Genomic DNA, 25,380 nt, shown 5'->3' on the forward strand with positions numbered 1-25,380 from the left:
GAACAGTGTTACAGAAGTCTTCCTCACCCCCTGAGGGATGAATCACAACAGAAACAGGTGCGGAATCACATGATGGGTGAGTTATCCTCTGTCGTGTCGACATCTTGAGGAAACCAGCGAGAAACTAACGTAAGCTTGACGTCCACAGTGAGGAACATGAGATATAGCGACGTCATTGATGGGGCTCATCCTCTTCGGTTTATTATCGCTGTGTTGACTGAGGTGCTAGAATATGCGAACGATAGGGAACTGTCAGAAGCAAAACGTCACCAGAGTGAGTTTTGATGAGACATCCGGAAGCTCATTACTCCATGAAGCCGGTTGAAGCCAAACGATCGAGGAATGATTTCATGTCCATAAGTTCGGAATCGCGGAATCCCAGCGCCCTGAAACAAAAGACGAGCTTTGACTTCATTTCCTCCATCAGCACCAGTCACAATGACTCTCATAACGAGGTCTCGGGGGACAGTCCCCGATGGACGTCCCCCAGTCTAAAGTTTCCCAGAATTGGTAGGACCCAATAACTCGAGTGGAGAGTGAAGATAATGTGCTCCGAAATCTCTCTGACTGTCACAGATAGTGAAGGAGGAAGTCGGGTTGACCGTCAGAAAATCCCATCATTAGCAAGGACTTGGGATACGTTATCAGCACGACAGCATGAGCACGCTGGGGATTCTCGCTTGTTGACGGTCTCTGCTGTTCGACAAATGAGTTCTAGTACCCTTTCCTCACCAGTAGTAGTCTCGCAGCAGGACCCGCTGAGAGCATTCATTACAGACGCGAACCACAGCTCAAGCTCTTTCTCGCTGCGGCATTCCGTCGGAAAGAAACACTCAATCAATAGCGACGACGAGGCTTACCTCAGGAGGGATGTGTCCCCTGTCTCGACAGCCATGAATACATTGCGCAGATGCTCGAGATCACCGCGCATGAGATTGAGAGCTTTTCCAAAATCGTCTAGGGTCTCGCTCTCTGGAATGAAGAAGCTGGCATTCAGTACGGTAACCACCGCTTCCAGCAATGATCATCGTTCCTTCCTGGCGAAGGGTCGGACTCCGGAACTTTCTCCCGCAGTGAGTACAATGCCCCTCTCGGGGAGCTCGGGAGAATGGAGTCGGCATTCAAAAACTTGACCAGGCTCGAACGTCGTCCTCCGAATAATGCCAGGGAAGGAATTCGCCGAAACTGACAGCCTTCGGCGGTTGGAAGCTCGAGCTTGGGAAGATAGAACAGAAGAACACGGAACGGATGATAAATAGGATGAACAAAGCCGGCGCGAAGCTCGGCAAGATAAGACAAAGGAGACGTGGATTTCAGCACCAAAATCACGTCCGGAGGCCGCTGGATTGGAATTTGAGCCTCGGACCGAGCAAAGTCGCTCTTCACAGAACTTTCCAAATCTGGCTTAGATAAATCGTCCGGAGTGCTCTCCTCCGGAAACCGTCTAATTGAAATTAGAGGCTGACATTCTTCCCAGGAACCATACTTTCAAAGGGCTATCGATTCCACCGTCTGAGCTGAAGGGAAAAGTAGCTTGCAGTGCGAGGTCCGGCCCAGAGGTCAACAAAGTGATATTTCTTCTCCAACGGGCCAGCAATTCCTCCAGAAACTTTTTTTTATACTGCCACTCTGGGAATAAGGCGCCATTCGACTGGGCTGTCGAAGTGCCCGAGCACAGCGAATGCGAAATCGTACCCATGAGCGCTGCCGGGCGGGCTGTCATTTCTCGTGAGAAAGATAAGGCTAAAGAGGCGCGAGGAAATTACCTGACAGGGCTACAGCGACCGTCTGGACTCCGCCGAGAGGCGCGAGCGCGCCGCGAGCCTTTGGGCCGAAAAGCTTCTCGAGGTAGTTGGGCCCGTGTCGACTGAGTAGACTCTGCATGAATGAAGCTGTTTCCTCCACCGGCGGCCGTTTCGCTGCAAATAAAGGCCGAATGATCAATAATTCCTGTGGTTTGGATGTTTTTGCTTCCCCTCGAATTCGGCTCAGGAGCAGTTCTCGGGTCGAGAGAATCACTTGCTCGACGCATCCAAAAAAGAGGAAAAGTAGATATCGGAAAGGTCTCTTCTGGTGATTTCAGGCGAGGGGTTTGAGCATCCTCAATGTCAGAGCACCCTCTCAATACAGTGAACTCCGTTCGCGAACATCGCTGGGGGGAACCTCCGCTCACGGGGCCCAGTATTAGAGCCTCTCGAACGATATCCCGCGCCGCTTTTATATTCTAAAATTAGAATTCCAGATTCATTGTTCTACAACATTTTTTCACGGGGAGCCCAGTGGTTACCTGACCCATACCGCTAAGTAAGGAGAAAGTTACAGCTTTCGCGAATTCATTCAGAACGAGAATCTGATAGCTCCTCTTTGTGGATTCGGCTCAAGTCACCGTTTCCGCAATACACAGTGTCAGCTGTCGAGGGGAATTTGCAATCCGGAATTCAAACATATCGGGCGCTTCATTACGTCAGAAACCATTATTTGAAATCGAATTGCCGATACGGCGACCTTCCCGAGCTAGGATGTTCAGAGGGACGTAGATCAATGTCGAGTTGCGACCTTCGGACCCGCTCACGGAGAATAGGTATTCGAGACGAAATCCCCTCCCCGCTGTCATGATAAGGAGCAAATGTAATAGGTATCCAGCATGGACAGGCGATATTCTGTCGACTTCCAAAAATGATCGATCCCCTTCCGATCTGAGTCCATGCTTCGTGGTAATGAATTCCCCATTAAACAGCGAGACCGATGCATATCACGGCGAGCTGATTGATGACGATTCCGAGCTCCCTGCTCCCTTCAAGTTCACGGCAATCTTCCGCATTTTCGCTCATAGTAGATCGCTCTACCAAGAGTTTTTTCCGCACATCGCTGAACCCTGCATTTTGTCTTCGGACTGGATGCTCGCGAGCTGAACCAAGGACAAGACGGAATTCCGATATAACCGAATGTGTCTGCTGCATGAAGTCGTTACGATCTGAATCGGGCATGGCAACAATAAATAAGACAGAATACCCTTTGGGACTGTGTGTGCGATGGAGTTTCCATGTTGCGAGCCGTCTCGAGATAGAACAGCGCTCTCGTCTGTCTGTCGCCCTGGGAACCTTTGCATGGTATTGTGTGGGAGACGGCGTCTGTTGTGCGACGCGACTCCCATGTAACCAAGTTAATCCCCCTAGTTGACCCGTTATCTAAAGGTCCTTCATGCTTTTATTTCAGCACGACGGAGCAAAATCTTCTTGTTGCGCGAACGGGGGATAGTTTATGAATATTATGCTAAACGAATGCTTAGCTATACAGCTCCAGTCACAAACAAAACTCACCTGCGGTGCACAGAGCGGCGTGCTCGTCGTATCCATCAGGGCAATCTGGCGCTCCATCACACAGATACTGAATACTGATGCAAACCGTCGACTTGCCTGGGCAGCGGAATGGCTGAGTGGGGTGACAACGCTCCGTCTCCACTGGAATGGAAATAAGTCGATTTGAAGCGCATCTAGGTCAGAAGCGACAGTTGACTCGATTCTCCCATGCGATGCTTTATCGCGTTCGAAACTTCTCGATCCGCGTCGACATGGTCTCGATCATTCTGCGCAAAGTGCGTCGTCTAGACTAGAAATTTCAAAGTTCGTTCCGGCGCTTCGAGGCTTGTCGCTGCTTCTCCGCCTTTCAACTCCTGGCTGTAGGAGGGCGGAGCCTGTCGCTTAAGCTTCGTGCAATTCGGCTGAGCCCATCCCTTTTTTCCTCAGCCGTCCTCGAGGCACTCTTATCTTGCTGCGCGTTCGGTTGACTTACCCGAGAGTCGTAGACCTCTAATGAAGACTGTAAACACGTCTTCTCGAGTGGGAGAACCCGCGAGCAGAAAGCGCCCGATAGCCGCATGATGCTTATCTAGCGGTTCTGTCTCCTCTCGCTGTTTCTGGATAGGCTCGTGTGGTAGGCTACGAGCAAGCACGGCGACTGCGCTCTCGGATCCCAGCGGAGGATTCATGGAATGAGCCAGCCTCTCGAGTATAACTACGAGATGAGTCCGCCAACACCCCCCAGACCCTGGAGGACTGTTTCAGTAGGGTCGCCTTGTATATGGTCGCCAGACAAGCTAATCCACGATGCCCGACTGCCGAGGGAGCTCCGAGGAGCAACATTTTTCTCTTCGGACGAACCTCTGTAGCCACGGCACGGTTGTGTGCGAGAAATATTGACCCTCTCCCCCTTTCCGATCTCAAATGGATCAAGTCTGTATGGTCAAGTGTATACGAATATGGTCGGAATTCCTGTATGTCACGCAGGAATGTTCGCTCGACAGAAACCCCATCGTGTTGATGGGCACTACAAGACCTCAGCAACGTCCCGTTGACACGGACGGAAAAAATCGCTTTTCCTCCCTCCCGACCGACCGTCGTGCTTGGCATTGTGTGTCCTCGACGAGCTTGATCAATGAGATCTACAATAAGTCGTTTCTCCGATCGCGCTGATCGCATTAGGCTGTAGCGGGTATTCGGATAGTACGCAGAAGATCTGCGGAAATATACGTCCCCCTCGAATAGAGAATCATTCAAGGGGCGCCCAGCTGCGCGAAATTCAAGCGCACCGTCAAGCTACAACAGAAGCATCCGTCGAGGGCAGCGGCATCGCGTGAGCCTGATATCGCTGGACAGGCTCATTGTTCTCCTGTTAGACGAGCCGGTCCGGGGATGATGTTCCGGTTCTCGACCGCCGTTTCGGACTCCGCGACGTCTGCTGTAGTGTTCTATGGTGTTTGCACCATAGTGACTCGGTCGAGTTGAGCATTCCAAATCGTATACTTCACGAATGTCTCCTGTGGTCCCCGGGACCTTCCACGCTTTGCGCCGAGAGTTTCGGAAAAACGTTCACTTCATCTTCGGTGACCTTCCGAAGAGGCGACGGGGAAACTCTTGACAATGATAAAGTACACCCGGGACAAAGCATCCCTGTTGAGTATGTGGGTGATACGCATAGGACATAAGTAAGAAAGCGCACGAAACTGCGAGGCAGGATTTCTGAATGATCTGAACAACTTCCGGATAAAAACAGGACAGAACTCGGTCCTTCTCCGCCCCAGGCATTGCGACGGGAGAGATAATCCTAGGAATTCGATGTCCTCCCGCACAATGCCTAAGGCTCTGGCCTCCGCAACGTTCAGTGAACACAGTGGAGAAGTCTAGGCCGGTACGATAAGCGCCGTTGTGTAGAACAAAGAACGAAGAGACGTAGCTGGAGGAAGCATGGGAAGGAGGGAGATTGAAGGGACAAGACGACAAACTTGAAAAAGTATCCATGGGATAAGAAGCATTATACGGCCGCACCAACAGCAGCCCTGTCAACCAGGGTCGCGCATAGGATTTTTTTGGAGGGAGCAAGCCGACTTCTGGTGCGGATCACCCGACCGGAATGATGACGCGCCTCCTAGGATTATTAACATTAGAGCCAAACAAAATTTTCATCATCAATGCATCCCCACACCCTGTGCGCGCCTCCGCTCTCAACATGACGGGTGGAAACGTCGAATCAGCTTGGAATCCTGTGAACCGTTGCGCCTTCTTGGAGATTCCTGTACGAAAACTCTCTCCCCGTGAAGCACCATCTGAGAGACCATTTGCGAAGTTCCCGAAATTCGCGCAATTGATGCTTCTCGATATCTCGTCACGATACCAGAAAAAGTTGAACAGCGATGTCTGATTCGCTGACTACACAATCCGGCTGCTGAGCTCGGGACTCGCCCGTAGGAATAAATAAGGAAGGGAACGCACCTTCTCTCTTAACGTTGCTGCTCGACGAAAGATGCATACTCGGTCCTCCACGATCCATGAGTCGGTCGAGATTGACAAGGTAGGCTCCATCCACCAGGGACAGGACGGCGATCGACATACCCAGCAACATGACAACTCTGTTCATCTTCCTCTGCAAAAAAACAACAACACATTAGACGACGGCTGCCTTAGGAGAAAATAAGCGTCTTTCCAGAATCTGCAGGTGGACAATAATAATTGTTCCCAGATTATAATTCAGACGGGGTGCCGCGGATCAGGTATCGTCCGGAGCGTGAGTGACGTCCGTTGAGAGAATCCTCTCAAATAACCCACTTTAATTGATCATGCGGGAGGTCTCGGCGAGTGGAATGACAAGCGCCGTGACGAGCCGCCCAGAAGCTCACAGAGAACTTTTGAGCTTCCGTATTGAGTTTCGGCTCACGTCGCGTAAACCTCCTCGACCTTCAGGCTCCGCTCAATTCAAGCTCATTTGAGCTCAATCGTATTCAGGCTCCAGAGTTCTCCTGGGCGGACAGAGCGTCAGACGTGGTGAGGCTCACGCGGAGGCTTTTGTTTTTCTCTAATTGACGCAGCCTTTATTAGGTTATGGTGTCTGAAAAATCCAGTCGTGCCCGAATGCGTAGAGCAGTGAAGCTCCAGGCTTCGAACTCGTGTATTATACGAGGTCCGAGTTCCTGGGAGATGAGGAGAGAGATCTCATCTCGTATCCATGAGGAAACTTGATCACCCGGAGGACAGCTCCGCGAATCAGAGAGCGCGGAGAAGAACTTGATCGAAGGACTAGCGAGCGAGATTTCCGAGTTGTCGACCCCGTATCAGGAATCCCCTCTCCCGGATTTTGTTCTTGTCGATGAGGAGGGAACTATCGGAAAAACACGGAGTGAGGAATCTCGGGGTATCGACAGGCTTCCCGCGTACTCCGTAGCATGGGACGAATGATGGGACATGGGTAGGGCTGGGCTCCGATCGCGGCATTTTTTCCGGAAATTCTCGTGTCCATCGCGGCATTTTTTCCGGAAATTCGCGGGTCCATCGCGGCGATTTTTCCGGGAATCCGCGGGTCGATCGCGGCATCTTCGACCTAATTTCGCGCATCTTTGGAAGAAGGAGGAAGGAGGGATTCTTAACCGTCATCGCGGCTAGTTTTTATTCGGAGAAGTACAAGAGCTTGAAGGTCTCAGAATCTTACAAGCACTATTCAGATTTCACCATTGTAATGACACAGCTTGCTATACATGCTGAGGTTCCCATTTTTTATGCAACGCCTGTCGTCACGGAGAACCCCAGAATACTGGCTGAAGGATCTCTCCGCGTCGCAGTGGTGCGCTTTCCCATGGTGCCGCCCGGGGCGGTGACCGAAAATTTTCATTTTTCGGACGCGATCAACCAAAATGCCGCCCCCTGTCCGAATATTTCTCGCGGGAAATTTCGAATATTTGCACGAAAATACCCGTCTCTTTGAATGTCGATCTGAATGCCCCCCCCCCCCCAAAGTCGCCGCCCGGGGCGGACCGCCCCTCCCCCACCAAAGCAGGCTACTGCCGCGTCGACACTATTCACCGGCTCACTCAGACAACCGAGAGCGATGCCGGCCAACTTTGGGAATCTAGGTGCTGCGTTAAGCCAGACGTCCACTGCTTGCGAGGACGCTCTGAGCTCTTCCGGGCGCGAAAGATACGATCGAAGCTCCGCTCCGGCGAGGTCGTCGTCGAACCATCTTACGTTTTCGACGACGAATTCAGCAGGAATATCAGTGGTCCGCACTTTGGACGGATCGAAAACACGACAGGCACGAAAGAAAACGGCGGCAGGCTGCTCAAACCTGGCAGCAGCGTTTACCGAGAGATAGTTCCGCGTTTTTCAGCAGGTTCTCGGAGCGAGATCCTGGTGATTCCAAGTTTTTTTCATAGGGCGCAGAAACTTCCAACCATTCGATTCGCAGGGCCAGGCCATCAGAAAGGAGATGAGCCTTGATGTCGTTGCTTTCATACTTCGTCAGAGCTTCCATGATTCGCGGGGCGTATCCCGTCAACTGGGATAGATGTGCTCCGACACAAAGAGAGGTGCAGAGGTCTCTTGTTTCCGAGAGCGAACTTCTCGGATTTCCCTCCATTTCTCTGGTGAAAAACTCATTGTAATCCTCAAGATGCTCCGCATGGAAGAGGGCTGCTTGGAACCAACTATTCCATCGGGTGAGGACTGGACTTGGGGGAAACTCCTCGACTTTCCCGTTATCCCTCAAAAATTGTCGAATCGACGGCTGTCGACCACCTCAAACGATGACTCACACGGAGGTATCATTCATTGCATCTTGTGGATTGTCCAGGAGCTTATCTACTTCCACGATCACAACGCGGCCGCGGTTGCGTTATTTACACGGTGAATCTTCCTATCGTTTCTTTGACCTTGTCGGACGCTGAGAGAACATCTCCAAGTTGCACCGCCGCGTCGAGAAGAACGGAGAGACGTTTTGCCGAGCGCAAACCAATTTCGCTTCGCTCCTCGCTCCAAAGCTCGTCTACGCTGTCTATCTAAGAATCTTCGATATTATACAGGAAAATTACTTAAGGGCCGCTTACAGCGCTGGAAATCATTTCGAAGAAAAACGCGAAATTTCGCGGAACCGTCGAATTATTTTATAAATTCGCGAATTTGATCGTGGGTATCGCGCGCGATGAATGCCCAGCTCTAGACATGGGACACTGCCACCGCTGATTCGAAGCCCCGCGGACTCGTTATCGTTCGGTCTGGGAGGGCTTGCCTGGGCCTACGGGCCGCAACGCCGAACAAGTTATTGTTCATGATCATCTATTCATATCCATGATCATGCACTTCTCCTATTGCTTCGCCTCATGAATTCCGAATAGAAGTCTACGGAGGTCAAGGAGCGGCCAATGACTCAATGACCCAGCCTTGCAACTTCTCTATTCGATCTCTCGGCATATCGAGGACGAGAAGTGAGGGGGACGATCGAGCGCTAAAGAGCTAGGAGCGTCTTCGAGTCCCTGCGATCATTGAGAGGAACCATCCGGATGGGTGTGTCTTCCCGCCAGTCTGCCGATCAGTCCTTCCAGCATTCTTGAGACAACGGGAATTGCGGAAGTTCTCCGGACTCCACTTGCCCGGCTCAAGAGTCATTATAATTTTATTAGCGTGCAGACTCCGAATCAAAAGCGTTCCGGAGAGTTCTTCCTGAAGGTCCCTGACCCCACGCTCGGAGAGTTCCAGAGTAATGAGCTTTCTCTGAACCTCACGAGCCTATTGCTTCGCGGTGATGCCGCTCCGTAGATTCTTTGGTGATGCCGCCAGGCGGACCGAGTCCGCCGGCACCGTTACGCGGCGTCTGTTTTCCTTCAATTAGGGCCTTTGCTATTGCGAGATTCTCCCGATAAATCTGGCTGGGTCGATCGTTCACAGCATGACCACCGACGGTGAGGAGGCTTCGAGGATTCGACGCACATTCCAACATCAGTTTCAAGAGCAGGTACGAACTTTTAGGAAATAGCGACAGCTGCACGTATTCCCGGTCGCTGGCAGAGCACCAAAACGTGCGCACGTTTTGTTTACCATGATGAATCGCGAGTTTCACCGTTCCGTTATCCCAGAGTGTTGCTCAACGGGCTTGCGCAGACGAGACGTGAATCCACTGGATCATGTCCGACCATGCCTTGTGAGGGACAAGAGTTTCATCTTGGCTGGGTGATTCCTCATAGCTCTTATACAAACGCTAAAACACGCATTCTACGACTTATGTGGAATATATTTGCGAGACGATCGGTACTACCTCCTACGATTCCAGACGGAGCACCTGCGAGGCAAATTGATGCGCCACATTTATTGTGGTGCGTGACTTCGCTCTACTCTCCCTGATTTACGATCCTTTCGGGTCGCTTGTGACAGATGTAAGCAGAGCCGAAGAGGCAATATCCAGCTTTCCTGTTGCCGGACAAGAAAGAGATTCAGCACTGCGAATGCTGGGAGCAGCGTCGAATAATACGGCAACGCCGGTGGAGACAACGCCCTCGGGCTCCAAAATTTGATCTTCTCTGCCTATGATGGATCAGCCGTTTTGAAGCCTCAAGCATCAAGAACAATACGCGATAACCCTACAGCGAACACCGGAATCGTATCGTATATGCAGGTTTGAGCAGCATAGACCATCAAAGATTCTTAAGATGTGGCTCCCGGAGCGTCACGGACGAGACCCAAGGGTTCACCTTCCTGAGCCCACAGCTATGGAGGGAACGAGCGATCTCGAGCTACCAGCTTCTTTCCCGACGGGAGAATCCAGCGCTCCGCCTTAGTTTGGAAATTCATCAAATTCGCGGAGTTCAGTAGAAGCCCGATCGAATCGATCTGTTCTTCCCAATATTATCTTGTCATAAATGTACATCTTATACCGTGCCCACATCTGAATCAGAGAAAATTCTCCGCGTCTCATGATTTTCAAACTTCCCGGACCGGCTCGTTCTCGGACACAGGCGCAACAAGTCTTCTCCCTCTGCCGCCTCCTAATTCGAGTTTCGAGTTCATTCTCGGGCGACGCCGACAGAGCGCGCGGAGAACTATCCCCACGTCGCTGCAGAGTGTCCGGCGAAGATTCATTCATAGGATATCTGGTCATAATACGAAGATTGATACCAAATACAGAGACGACCTCTCCAACATTCTCTTTTGAACTGCCCCTCTGTGTGTTCTGGATTTCATACCGATTCCTTATTTCCTAGGACGCTCCACCGTATCCCTCTCCTGTTTCCCCGCTTCCCCCTCCTGTTCACCCGTTCCCGAACAGACAATTTTTCCCGTGCGACTGTACCACAGGCGCGAGCCCACTGCAGGCATACCTTCATGTGCGTTGTTATCGATGATGAACAGTTTTTCCAGCGTGAAAACATAAATATGTCTGCAGGTCATCCCACACGCTGTCGTTTTTAGCATAAATCGAATCCTCACAAAGCAGGGACTAATGGAGCAAGCGCACCTTTCGCGACTCCAATTACGCATTCAGTACGATTTCGTTCGAAAACTCGGGATCGCCTAACCCGTTTACCCGCTTGACCGCCAGATCATATGTCGAAGGGAAGCGGGATGTCGCTCGTTATCCGCGAGGAACAAGCTCGTGCATTTGGGGGAACCATGCACTCAGACCTCATTAGCAAGGAAACATCTGATGAATTCCGATGGCTGACTTCGATTCGCGCGCATTCATTTGTTACTCGTGGCGAACAACTCGTGTTTGCGGAGTCGCAACGATACGCCTCAACTTCGTCGGAGACCCAAAGCAATCCGTTTTGAAACGCAACACGCTGTTGACGGTGTCGAGTTCTACGTCAACTCAATACGGGAAAGAGGCTACACTCAGCGGTAAGACGAAAGAATAATGGTGGCAGCACGAATCACCAAAGTCCGGTTGCCATTGTTATATGTAGAAGAGGTTGCCATTGTTGTCGAGCTGTGATCCATTGAGGCAAATCCAATAGGCATTAGACGAGGTGCTCGATGGAGAATCATTAATAACCGGGCGAGGAACAAAAGGTCGTAGCGATTCCGCGAATGGACCGGATTCAGGCAGTTCGGTAAATGAGGTCCAACAACGATTTTCGACAGTTGAGCTCTGATGGTGATGGTCACGTGATGCAGAGCAGCTTTTCGCTCTGTCTGCATGAGCCGACGATGATATCTTCTTAGGTAGCAATTAACAGAGGACTTTTGTCGTGGTCAGGCTGGTCTCAACGTTGCTCACAGGTGCGGTTGTGGTGTCGAGGAAAAGCTTCATGTCAGGACTCTGGTCTTTTTTGCTCCGCAGGCGAAACGTAGCGGCCTCGAGGCACGTCAGTCACTCGTTTTTAGGCCGCGTTCCCATCATCGCTGTAGACCGTTATAAAGGCAGCGAATGGAGGGGCTCGAACGGCCACGGATCCGTGGAAAGGATCGAGAAACGCAAAAGGGAGATCCGCGTAGTTTTTCAGAAACGTCCCCGTCAGCAGCGAAGTCAAACCACGCCGCGCCGTTGCGGGACTGTATACCTACCAGAGAGTTTACCTAACCACAACGCTACGTCTTCGGCGAGAACGCCTCAATGCGTGCCCGCAAACAGTGGAGTAGTATGCATTTGTGAGCGGAAAACGTAAGTGCCTCCCTTAAATTACACTTTGCATTCATTGCGCGCGTTCCTATGGCAACAACAACAGAGAACCGTCCGAAAGCCGCGTGTCAAGCCCATTGAAAGCCGAGAAAAACGTAGCTCTCTCGATTACAGCAACAGCGACTTCTTGGTCGTTCTTTCGACGCGTTCTTCGTATGGTGATTCGCAGCGGTCGTTCCGTAATATGTTTGATTCGGCGTTGTCATCAACGAATTCAGTTTTACTCGTCGGCATGAACGTGAACAGTAAATAGATAGACCGCGGATTGCGCAAGCTCTGCTCTCGACTACAGTATACCGAAGGGTCCATTGTATTGTATGCCCGCAGTACTTCGATTTTCATCTGAAATCCCGACCATGGCGAGACTTCCGCAGCTCATTTCCCTCCATTTCCGCGATGGTCGAAACTATTGGCATCCAGCAACGCCCAACTCGAAGTACATATGTAAATCCTCAATCGAAACCACACGGTGAGGTGTACCAGAAACGCGGAGCGAGCTCCTCTCGCGCCTCGAGCTCCGGAATGTGAATTCCGCGGTCTAAATCATCTAAATATCGGTATGTACATCGATCTATAAGAATCTGAGCGAAATCTAGCGCGGTGAGACGCCATGGAATATTGCCAGACACCCCCAGAATTCAGAACGATTACAGCGAAGTCCCGACGAGCCGTATTTCCTTGGACCCACGGCCCCTGACTTGCATGCTTTTGTGATTCTGCGTCAAAGGTCCGGCATACAATAATTTATCTTGGCGGGTGGGCGTCCATGCGGCCAGCCGGCCGACTCGTCGTGGTCATCATCATCATGAGGTTCAAGGTTGGCATCCGCTCATATTGCTGTGTGCTCATGGTCGGGGACGAGGTCTGAACTCCGTCGAGGAAAATGACGGACCGCGCTAGTTCTCGCAGACTTTCCCTCTCGCTCGAGCAACAGTTTCGAGCTTATGAGGTGGCTCGCTTCGCTTGCCCGCCTTGTTTTCCTTATTGTGATGGCGGTGCGGTCTGTCGTCACGACCAACGTCGTCATCATCGTGGCTGTGGTTATAGCTGCCGTCATCACGGAGGACTCATCACACACGGGCAACGCAAAGCGCATCACGGAATAACTCTTGCCGTCATTGTGAATGATGATCCCGTCGCGGTTTTGGACAAGTCGGGAAGCTTGCGACAGACTCACGAGTGAACTGAGAGCAAGCAGCACAAGTTCGTGGGTCATTATTCAACGACTGCGTCATTGCGACTCGCTGCGACACGTTTTGAGTATGGAAATCACCATCTGCGAGCATTCACAGATACATCTTCGTCGCCGATCCGCGCTATGATGGAAGGACTCCGATCGACTCTGCGAGAGGGAAAGGCGACCGAGAGGATTCCTGGAAACCCGCACGACGGGATCGATTCATGCAAATCCGATTCACCTGATCCTCGTTCGAGACTTCAGCGGTGGTTTCGCGACCCTGTCCCGGAGTGCTGATGAATGGGACTCCGAGCGAATTCCGGGCGAGCGCGTGCGTGATCATGCTTCGTAATTAGGGCGCATGCTGCTCTTCTTGGGATTTCTCTCAAAGGAGCACTCGACTTGGGAATCGACGTATGTTTTCCGATAGCGTCTCGTCGTCTTGTCGTCGGAATCTGTTTCCTACGCCCGCGGATAAGGGACTGCTTCTGTCAATAGGACCGATAGCACGGAGGAAAGTCCTCCAGCTCCGACCAGAACTCAAAATATTCCATAAAAAGCGCGGAACGTGACTTGAGCGACGAACCAGCGGCTTGATGGAATGAGTGAGTGTATGTGTGCCGTCGACGACTTCCCCGTGAAGCGAAAGTCTCCAAAAAGAGCGCTCGGTCAAGTGCTGGTCATCTTTGCCGACTTGTTTTTGACTGATCGGCGCTCGAGATCGATCCCCGGAATATCGGGACGTCGGAGCACGCTTCCGGAATCCAGCGAACTCTGACCCTCCCACGAGCTTCAAAGTTCTCCCAGGACGTGCATAATCCCAAGATCCTCCCCCGATCAGGCGGCGAGTAATATTCCTTCGGCTTTCTCTCGTCCGCTGACCTAGGATTCTTCTCAGGCATTGATCCTGAATTCAATGATGTATTCCAACTCAAGAAGAGGGTTCTGCGCGAGTCATCACTGATGGCGATCGGATTCCGAGCTCGAAGCGGCAAGGACCGACTCCGACCAGTGAATGGGTTCCAGAACTCGGCTTCCCGCCGAGTGAATAATTCTCGGTAATTACCTGAATTCTGAATACCCAGGGCATATAGCGCCATTTCTAAAATCAGAATATCCAAAGCGCAACCTTCAGCAGGTCGGAGTCCCCTGGGTGCACGTGGGAGCGCCCTCGTTCCAGGTGTCGATATGCCTTCCTCCTTACCGTCGGCCGGCCCGAGTCCGGCGTAATGTCCACGGAGAGCGAAATGATGGAGAACCGGAAGACGGGTCAGGTGACAGATTGAATCAACATTCGACCAGACATATTGAACTATCCGCACTGTGCTATCCTGGCCGAGAATCATGACGCTGCCGAACGTAGACGAGGTCCTGTCGGCCGTCCTTCCTCTCCTAATTCTCAATTTGCCTTGTCACGACGCGACGTCACGATGCGTAGACGCAGCGACATCATACTTCACTTGAGAGCTGTCCACGAAGCCCTGGATTGAAGTCCCCGGCCTGTACGCGTGACCTCTCTTTCCCTCAATTCGGTCCTGGAGGCCAATTCTGATAATGTCATGAAACAAGTTCCTCTCCACTCAGTTTATCTCTATACATAGATACCCAGTTTTGGCTCCGACTGCTGGATGCCTCCGCGGCTCTGCAGTCTCGATATGAGAGAAGAGAACATTACCGAAGCCTCCCCACGGCACAGTCTCATGGAGCGCGGGGCTTAAGTTCGACCCTGTCGTTCCATTTGTCCTCGTTAGGATACCCGTATCGTCCGACCGCTTCCTTGAGTAACCATCGTCCCCACTGGGCTCGTCAATCCCCCTTCCGATACCGTGTCATGCCAGATCGTGCTGGAATATCCGGCGAACCCGCGTGGTCGAGTGCTCAGCTCGCTTGCAGCTGCGAGCCCTGGGGAGACCACCATTTTCACGGGAGTGCCAGGCCGACCGTTGATTCATGTAGATTTGGGATCATCAGTCGGGAAATTAGGTATCAAGAGATAGTGATAGCCCTCAAGTTGATGTCTATACCCGACGTGCTGTTTCCATGAGAGCAGCGAAAAATTCACAATAAAAGGAAGGAAGATCTCGCAATCAGCCGCTTTTCGAAAAAGAGATCGACTCCGGGCCCGAAGTAAATCCGAGCGCTGCGGCGACCTTTTGCTCCTCGGAAAGCTGTCGGATCTCGATGAATAGTAGCGAAGGTGACGAGAGGGGACCCTTGTTTTAGAGATTCGTCGTTCGTAACCCGCAATATAACAAAGACTCCTGGCGGTCGCCGCAGACAAAGCCTGGCCGTAGCTTTGTTTATTTTCCGAGTCTTTGTTCCTCATTGGTCAGGAGCGATCTCCGCGTCACACCAAGCACCAGTGACCTTCAATCAGCCGGGAGTCTGCAGGGGACGAACGATTGCGAGTCAAATCAGAGCACATTCCTGAGTGAATCAGCAACTATCGGCTGCTGATATTAGCGCCGAGCTCTTACGGTCATCTAGGACGTCCAGTACTCGCGTTGCTATGGCGCGCGCATAGAATCTGCCCCGCGTTGACATTATAATATAAGTGAGGAGAAATTAATGAGCTGGGGGCTTCTCATCCTCTCTTGGGAACAAATATGGAGCGTCCAGCTACTTAATGGACTTCGTCTCCTGGGGCGGAAATAACCGCGCCAGACTCTTGCTTCACTCAGTTAGAGGAGACGCTTCAGTCATGTCCTAACGACAGCTGAGTGACGTACATCACCAAGCACGCTCACACATTTAGATGAAGGAATGACTGTGTATTTTTAGATGAGGACGAGGTACACAGAAGGAACAATGGTGGAAAGCATCACTAATGTCGTTTCGTCTTCGAGTCCGCTTCAGCTCGTAGGTAACAAGGTTCCGGTAGAGCCGGGGAAGAGGACAAGAGCCTGGGGCAGTCCGTATATTCTTCGTTTGGCAGCACAGTTGTTTCACGTGTACAAACTAAAATTTCCCTCGTTAGGTGAAGTCCTCCTTCCTCCACGCTGCTCCGTTGAACGTACGACAACGCCGACTCTGGTTTCGACTTTAACGATATCACCGCCCCGAATGATGTCGTTTCTGGCGGGAAACTGCACCCGCGGGGGCTCATTGAGGCGACCGAAGCTGCTTTGAATTCTGCTCGAATTCGTCGGTTGGCATTCCCTCAGTCGATCACCCCAAGCGTTATCAGCACGACCCGGTGGTTTCATGCCGCAGTCATTCATGACTTCGACACACCGAAGCCAGGAGCCTCGTATTCACGAGATGCTCAGTAGCTCTACTTGAACCTAGATCCTGGTGGCTCGAGGAAGACTGCTGCCGGGTGGACTGAATAGTGGAAATACTCCGGGAAAAAACGATTCCCTCTCGCAATGAGTCGGCTTGTCTTAGCGACGCACGCCGCCGTAGCCTAAGAGGGAACAGCCAGTGGTAGCTTTCCCCATGAGACTATAGAGGAAAAGCATTGCGAGCTCCGCAAAAGACCAAGCACGTGCTACGGTCCCGCCGAGTCGTTTGTATAACGGCTCCCATTGATTCGCTAATGGTGACGATGCCAGCGGCGCAGTAATGGGCCAGCAGTCTGAGAACTGCTATGCGACTCAGACGTCAAAGCTCTCGTTTCCGTTGAGGTTCAATTCGAGCTTCCTGATTCGACTCGCAGACGTGGGGCACGTTCTCTCGTGGCTGTGACGCTCTGCACCTCCAGAGATTCGGACTGAGCGGAGCGCATGTGAATAAATCCTATCCGATATGCCATTGTTCCGAGCCGTGGTACCGCCGAGAGAAGCGGGAGCGGAAGAGATATTTCCGAAACACGCAAGCAGCTGTGCGGAGGAGCAAGTCAAATGGTCGAATAGATCGAGACAACCGTAACGCGACCCTCCGCCCGGTATCCTCTTGCTGATACAACATCGGAAGGAGATCGCTCAGCTGTCTCATCCGTGTTGACTTTTGCCCTACAGGCTACACAATATTGATGTCCACCGACACACAGAATGAAGATGAAGGTCTCCTCGTAGGGAACTTCCGAGATAAGGGAGAGAATCCGCTCGCCCAAATAAATTGATCTCTGCGGAAGATTGTCGTCACCCTCACGGAGGCGAAAAATTATTGCTGCCACAGGTCTAAGGCTTTCAGAGCGGGATCGATCGGGAGTCGTCCTGACGTGTTCTGGCTGCAATGAATTTCAACGAACCCGCTCCTAGAGGTCTAAATTCGACAGAGCAGGGCCCACAAGGCATCTTAAGCTAACCTACGACTTGGTGCGCGACGGGCGCGATCGTGGCTCTGGCCGATTGAATGAGTTGACCGAATTCGACTCGAGTATTTGGGGATTCGTCGCACGTTCGGAGGAAGTCGTGGCAGTCACTGAGATCCATCGGAACTCCTTCACTCGGCGAGAATGCCGCGCATCGCTCTTTCTGGACGCGACGGCGGCTCTGTTGATGCTTTCCGTACAGAAGAAAAAGAGCTGGTTCTTTCTATACCACTCTTTTCGTTGTTGCGCCTTCGTCTCCTCCGTCCTGGATCCATTGTCCGCTGGGTAGTTTCCCGCGCCGAATCGGCTTCCCCGTCCGCGAGAGCCCTTCAGACGTGGGTTCAAAGTAATCACCTTTGCAGAATGGTCTCGGCCCCACCTCTCACATTCATCCGAATTCTAGCGACTCTGATCCTAAGATGGGATTGTCAGCGGAAATCGCTACCGACCATAAGAGGCGTGACGGAGAGTGCTCGTGAGATGTCCAAAGTTTCGCTCGATTCCGACGCTTCACTAATTTTTTTTGAATGACTCTTGCCGCTCTCGGGGCGTCCCTCACGCGGCCCTGATCTATCGACACGACGCGCGATTGCTCCACAAACCTCATTACGAAACGCATCCCAGCCCTTGCTCAACCTCGCGGACAAGTATTACGCATGAACCTCTCGAGAGCGAGCGGATGAGCGTGGTTTTATTTCTGTAGACGCGCGGTGAATAAATGAAAAATTCCGGAAGGATAACGAAACCCCAATTCAAGTGAAACTCGCACTAGGTCGCGAAAAGGCAATTGCCGTCTCAGATCCGATCCGACTGACAATGAGATTTCGTCCTATCGAGCCATAAGTTGGCAGCCTATAATGGATATTCTCATCCGCAGCCGAGCTTGTCTGGACACAAACGCAGGCTCTCGAATCGATCCTAGCGGGGGAACACGATAGATCGTCTCCGAAGCGAAAACTCATCAAATCAGCACGCTACGAATTCAAGCTCGCCTTGCTCCGAGGATTGCTGCGGCGAGGCCGCTGCGACCGCACTTCATTCCTCTGACAGAGACAAGAAGTGCGGCATAGCAGCTTCATATTCATCTGAATGAGCCAAGTCTGAGAGGTGCCGCGTCGGTGGGGCCGGGCGCCAGGGGAGTTCTGGGAACTTGAGAGATAATCCTCCAAAACCGGGTTCGAAGTAGCTCGGGGAAGGGGGCAGGTAGGAGGTGAGTAAACTTATTCCTTAAGAACGCTCTTGAGGAGACGTCCTCCTTATCTGGCAGCCGACGACCTGTCAACTTAAGCGGCTCCCCGTAATTCCGGTTTTATTTTCTCTGGGGATGCTTCATCCAATTACCGTCATACACGTCAGTCCCGAATTCTCTGCTGGATTTCCCATCTACCATTCACTAAATTAGGGCTATCCGCTCTTTACGGGCTTCCAGACAACGAGCAGGCCTGAGGAACACAAGCTCGGGTAATAAGGAAAAGAATCACGGTTCAAACCGATGAGAGTCGGGACCTGTTCCGAGTAGTGTCGTGGCCTCGCCAGGCATAGAGATCCCTGTGCAGGGATAAGCGGTCTCCGGCTCCTTGTCAATCGATGAATGCGCCTCGACACGATTCTAGATCTCACGTAGTGAAACTATCAGGCTCACCTTGTCAAAGCTCAGCTGTTGCTCAGGAGAAGTACGGTTCAGTTGTCGAGCGCGAAGCACTGCACGCAATGAGGAGGACGTTTCCGGCTTTCGGGTTGCGGATTTGGGTAGCAATGCGGGCCTTGCACCAGCCAATGCTGAGATAATGTTCAGGAGAGGGCGCAGGAGAGTGACGTGACGTCATTCGGGGGAGAGCTGCAGCCGCTAACAGACTCCTGGAAACTCCTGGCGGCCGCTTCGGACGTTCAGACGGTTCTCTGAGCTTCGAGCATTCATTGGATTTCAGAGAGCTTGTTCGGAGTAACCGCCAAGCCGCAATGACAGCCGGAGTGAAGAGGGAACGGCAGTTTGGAAGCCAGGAAGATAACGCAGAGCCGTCTGAGGACGATCGCCGACGCCGCGCCGTCTTCAAGGCAGGCAGGGGAGCCGCGTCGATTCCCAGGATCCGGGAACCCATCAGGCGGAACCCAAGCCCCTCCCTCCTGCGTGACGTCGCATTGACGTCACGGCTCGATTCATAATGATACAGCCGTCTGGTCGACTATCTGACTGGCCTACTGCTGTTTATTCTGCTAGTCTTGAGACGGCTTCCAATGTGACCAGGCTCCCTGTTCGACCTTGAGCTACTGTGAGTCTACATGATCTGCAATTTTCCCTCCTCTAACCCCAGAATTGTGGCATCCTCTGAATTACAGCAGACATCCCGCAATGCAGGAGCAATCACGAAATAGCGATCAACAAACTAGGTGCCGTTCAGAGGAGAGCAGCAGTCCACAAAAAGATGAAGAGGATGATCTGCTCTGTTGTAGATTCTCCGAGAGGTTCGCAGCCTACTCCAAGCTGTGTTGTTGCTCCCGAGAGCTCCCCAGAGGCTTCGCCTGTCTCTACTATCTTGCTTTCGGCTTCTTGAGACCGCTGGCCATACGCGCCCTTGGACCCAAATCGAGTTATACTCTTTACGCAGGTCTTTTCTGCGTCACGAAGAGTACCACACGTATGCATTTTATCCTCTTCGGTTTTTATCGGCTTTCCGAACCGTTTCGGAATGACAGGAGTAACAAGCCCGGAGAGGTTTTCGTCGAAATAGACATGACGTCATCCTTTCCGAGCAACATGCGGCTCATAACGGTGGACCGACGGACGTTTTTTCAGGGAAGGCTTCCCGCGACCTTCTCGGGGTTCGAACAAGCTTCGGGACTGCATCTTCTTCCTCGACTGGGCGCAAAATCCATTATGTACTCGAAATTTTACGCGGAACGGTGAGAGAGCGGGTCGATCCCCCAAGGCAACGCCTTAGGGGTCGACGGAGGAATCCCTAGCATAGGGGTTGTTTGAATCCTACTCGCTCCTGGAGAAAGTATTGATCGACGGGGGTTGCGATTATGGCTGCATACTCCTGAGCGCTCGGACTATGATGACGGGACCGATTCATGTCCCTCGATAGTGATATCTCTATTGATATGGATTCCAGATAAGACCCTTGCAGCGCACTTTTCGCTTGTTACGACTTGACGAGTTCGGAAACTCTTCAGGTGACGCTGGTAGCGACAGTCTATTCATGAGTCGAGGGAGCTGCTACGGGGAGCGTTTTCTTTCATAATGTCCTCGTTCTTGATTCGTTACCGTCTCGCGCATCCTCCGACAAGACGGACTTGAGGATTCGCACACAACCCAGAATGCGGGAATGGAGTGGATCCTTTTTGAATTTTTTCTTCTTCCTTTCGATGGATTCCTCAAGTTTCATTCGAGGATCGAGATTGGAAGCGAATTCGTTGTGCGCGGAATCGATATGGATTTCGACGCATGAGTTCTGGCAGCTCCTCGATCAGCTTTCGGAAAGGTTGTGCGACACTTCCATGCGAAGCAAATATCGCGACAAGCAGAGAATGTCGAGCTCACATTCGCTCGTCCTATTCCCGTATTACTGATTCTGTATCAGAGACCGAGATTATTCCCGCCTAACCTTCTCAGGCGAGCTACGGGCACTATAAGACCAGGACAATAAATCTCAATTGGGAGGAAAGCCATCAACAGTGTATGCCTCTCGGGCTTGTCCGGTATGATGAGCGATGGCATCTGCCCCCAGATGTGGAAGCCAAAGAGCGAGAAATAGCTATCTCGCTTGGATATAACAGGCGCATGTGGATCATCCTCGTAGAGAACCCGCAGGCTCTGAAATACATTTTCCTGAGGCGACCAGATCTGCGCTTGAGCCCTCTGCGTAGTTCTTTCGTAAACCGTGAAATCGTATGGAATCCGCCCGGAGCAAGTCTGGCCGAAGCAGCCTCCGGGGTAAGGTCGGGATTTTCAACGTTGCGGCTCGGCGCTGGCACCTGGATGGATTTTAAGTCTGTCGAGCAGGTTGCGGTAGGTATAGTTTCCGGATAAACATGTAGAGGCAACCCAATGATAATTCTGCGAGAGAGCATGGTGGGGAAAGAATTGAGTCTCTATTCCTCAGAGTCGAGACTGTTCCTGATACATGCCCGGGTCAGAGTCTTTTGTGGGAAAATGCGTACAATCGCTGCCCACAGCGCGGCGCTAGCGCTCCCCTGAGGTCATCTCGCAATGATATGCTTGCCCCTCATTAAGCAGTAATAAAGCAGTAATGTAGGTCCGTCACCGTACTAAAAATCGGAGTTATTAGCGCGTGAAAAGACTTCAAATTACTTCGTGACGATTCAGAATCATTCCTGCTAGCGTCAGAAGCAATTTCCCTATCGATCAATCGCATCGTTCTCAAGTTATGCCGGAAAACTGGCTAGTTTTCCTCCGGTGTTCGCTGGATGTGTCTCCTCTCCACTAGCTCTCTCCACATGATGCTCCGACCGTTCCGCCAAGGTGCGATTCGAGAGACGACGCAGCAGCCTACTAAGTGAGCATGAACGGGGTGATCAGAGGATCGAGAGTGTACTGATAAGTTGCATTCCCTCCAGGCTCTCAGCCCGCCAACCTCCCTGTTCCGGAGCTTCCGAGTCAGCATCGCGGGATGTAAATCACGGTATCCCGACCGCCCGAGTCTGCGAAACTATGAAGACCGCGCGCTTTGCATTACCCGACGAACCGATAGCTCCGAGATCGAACGCAGAGCTCTCCAGAATAGCTTCAAATGGTATTACGACGTCTCCGGCGACAATCGCACGAGTCGAATGACGGCACAGCAGCCCACCGAGCGAGCTTCCCTAATGTCCTACGAAGGCTCAAATCGCCCCGGGACCATGATCGGAGTGATCACTGATCAGAGAATCGAGGGTTCCAATAGATTTTATTCCTGACAGCCTCAGGAGCTCATCGTCTTCCAGAGCTTGCGTGTCAGCATCGCATAAGTTTCATATTCCTTCGCATTCTATCATGTTATTCCGAACGCCCGACACTTTGAAGTTATGAGGACAGCTCCCCCCGCGATTCCATAAGAATCGAAAGCTACGAAATCGAACGTAATGCTTTCCAAAATTCATCCACAAGGAGATTATGTCTCCCATAGTTCTGTGGTGTATCCGATAGATGATGTCCATATACTTCACCTGTTTTCATTTTTCCTCTCCCGTTCGTTGGCGGCGGTGGTAGATTCCGACTCCGCGTCCATGTATCTTTTCGAATTCCAATCGGAGTTCCTCCGTTTTCGTTGCGAACGACCTCGACAAAAAGAACGTTGAGACGTTGAGAACGTTGCTCGGGACTTCCAGAGCATCGCATCTGGCACGCGGGCAATTTAGCCGTGAGTTCTGCTCATAACTCACATACTCAATATACACGGCTCGAATTCCGAGGAGCATTCAGCGGAGTCGAGTGTCAACAGGACATGAAACCCGATAAGCGGGAGAGGGGGAGCAATGACTGCGAAAGCATCACGAGCAGGCACGGAGCTGTCATGGGTCCAAGATCAATGCTGTGCGACGTCTTCAGCGACCACGCATTGATCTGGAATCGGAAATCATGCTCCTTGCGCCTTGGGGTTTCACGTTGAACGCGCTTTTTCAGCGTGAATTGCGGGACAGGTTGATTAGTCTGAGGAATATGTAAATGGGAATCCTCAGTACCGTACGGTGCTCGATACGGACGACGAGCCCCCAACTTCTCCATCGCTTCTCGAATCATGGATTCCGCGGCTCTTCGTCGGTTCCTCTCGAGCGTGGGCTCTCCGGGAGCTTCCCTGAGGTCCCGATTCCCTATACTCGGGAGTCGATATCTTGAAGAGAGTTCCACCGACCGATTCGCGCCAGTCGTATTCAATATATTGGGGAGCGCCCGAAGTCTCGTTAAAATCATAATTTTTACCGATAATTCGGTTTTGCCTGGCGGTAGCTCCGATAGGAAGGAGACCAATAGTGAGAGTTATCCGACTAGACCCCCGCAACGATACTATGTCCATGACCATCAACGCTGTTTTGCCTCTTTTCCGTCATCATGGAAACCTACCAGCCGAATCCTGCATTTCGTAATACGGGAACTCATGTTGACGCTGTTGACGCTCGAAACGGTCGCTCTCGGCGATGCGTCGTAGGCGTAGGACGCCGGCGCAGTAGGTGCATACATGTCAGCTCCCGGTCGGTCACCGTTGCCGATGCAAGTCGGTTGCGACGAAGTCATGCTTGAAAACCCCAAACAGCAGACGTTTGCGAGTACCATCCGTAACCCCCGATACAATGATGAGGCCATGGAGGTTGTAGGTTCGGTCCACAAGCATCATTAATTATTTCAGCATCGGTGTCTTGGAGGTAGATCTGGCTCCATCATTCATGATTCACTCGACGAATCTACCTGGATACTCTGGCGAAAAAGCCGTAAAACCGGTCACGACTCGGCGTTCATCTGTAGAAACCCCGGAGTCCGCAACTTCTCCTATGCAGTAGCTCGCCGGACGAGAGACAGAACAGCGGAGACAATGGCGAGGAGGAGTTTTCCTTGAGTGACTCTCAATTGAGTCATGTCCAGCCGGGGCCGATTCGATGTTTGTGCTATTCATTAGGAGAACGCTTTGATACCGCTAGAGGACAGCGAAGCCGGTGCTGAAGACGCGAGGACCGCTTTACTGCCACATTCATCATAATCTCCAGCATGGACTCTCTGTCTCGCGGGAGCTTGGAAGGCTGACGAAGATAAAGAAACCCTCATTCTTCTTCCCTGTGAAGCTTCTCTAAGGCGGCAAAATCACACTCGGGCTGATGACCAGAGTGCCACCGGGCAGGTGCGGAGCCTCCAGCGGCCGAGAAGCCCAATGATAATATTCAGATCCAGAGTCAACTGAAGAGAATTAATACCGTCATTCGGGATACCACCCACGCTGTCTTATGTCCGAGAGCTGTTTCAAGAAGCGTCGACCCGTGCAGTAGGAAGAAGTCTGTTCGGCTCAAAGGTCATTCCGTCTCTCCTTCCTCTGTGACCGTGCGAATTTCGTCAATTGTGAATTCGACTTCCTGTGCGGAGACAGCGCGGCGCCGGCACTGCGTCACACGACTCTCAGTCAGCGTTCCGTTCCCGACGTAGAATATGAGAACCTAATGGAAATATGAGGACGGCCGTGACAGCGTAGAAGGGGTGCTGGAAGACGGTTCACAGCGTGAGCTTGATCCCTCGCTTCTTTCTCAGGCTGGAGATTCATCCTTGGAGAGGAATGGAATCTGGATGAGCAGATTTTCGCTTGGGCTCCGCCTCCGTTCCTGGAATCTTACGGGCTCGGGAGAATGACCTCATACTCACGCGGTACCCTTTCTGCGATCGAGATGATTCAGACTGAATCTCAACATGGGGTACGGGTTTATGACCTTTAACGGGGCGCGTCTTTTTATGAGGTATCTCCTCTCGAGATATGCCGAAGGTCGCAAGGGTGATGTATTCCGAATTCCTAGGAGGTGTAGTTTCGAACTTTCCATCTGCAGAGAGTTAGCGACCTACGCCTGACAATGTAGATGAACTTAATCGACACGATTATTCGGTCGTGTTGTGATGAATGCTCAGTAAGTCAACTTGTTGCGAAGAATCCTGGTATGTTTCAAGGTGCGGTCGAACTCAGTTTTGAACCATAGAGCAAATCTATTTCTGCCACGAGTTCCCTTGGGAGGACAGTTGCTCATGAACAACAGACTGGCGACGTGACTCGGCTCTCTGGAAGGCTCGCGCTCCAAGGCGTGAGATGTGAGGGACGATTTGAACGTCCAGGATGAACATCAGCGATGGAGGTCCACCCTTCTCATGGATGCTTGAGGCCAGAGTAGCCGTTTTGCATGCTCGAATCACGCTGTCCCAGATCCCGAACCTTCCTCCGCCGCAAATGACTGACAATCTTACGAACGCCATCTGAGCGGCGCTGTAACATTCTCGACTACCAAAGCAAAAAGTATCTAATCTCCTAATCAATTCGGAGAGGCATGA

At 51.9% G+C, this 25,380-nt stretch overlaps 1 protein-coding gene across 1 annotated transcript; it reads right to left on the reverse strand.

The window, feature by feature from the left end:
* Window positions 1–304: 304 nt before the first annotated feature.
* On the reverse strand, window positions 305–19,114 carry LOC100900730 (IDLSRF-like peptide). The gene is made up of 6 exons (XM_003742249.1): window positions 19,009–19,114; window positions 5,769–5,919; window positions 3,321–3,461; window positions 1,767–1,919; window positions 861–972; window positions 305–386 (listed from the first exon to the last, which is right to left on the reverse strand). The coding sequence occupies exons 2-6, from the start codon at window positions 5,911–5,913 to the stop codon at window positions 305–307; spliced, it is 633 nt and encodes a 210-aa protein (XP_003742297.1). The 5' UTR covers window positions 5,914–5,919; window positions 19,009–19,114.
* Between the last annotated feature and the right edge of the window lie 6,266 nt (window positions 19,115–25,380).

The sequence above is a fragment of the Galendromus occidentalis genome, unplaced genomic scaffold (genome assembly GCF_000255335.2).
Source record: "Galendromus occidentalis unplaced genomic scaffold, Mocc_1.1 scf7180000077360, whole genome shotgun sequence".
NCBI lineage: Eukaryota > Metazoa > Arthropoda > Arachnida > Mesostigmata > Phytoseiidae > Galendromus > Galendromus occidentalis.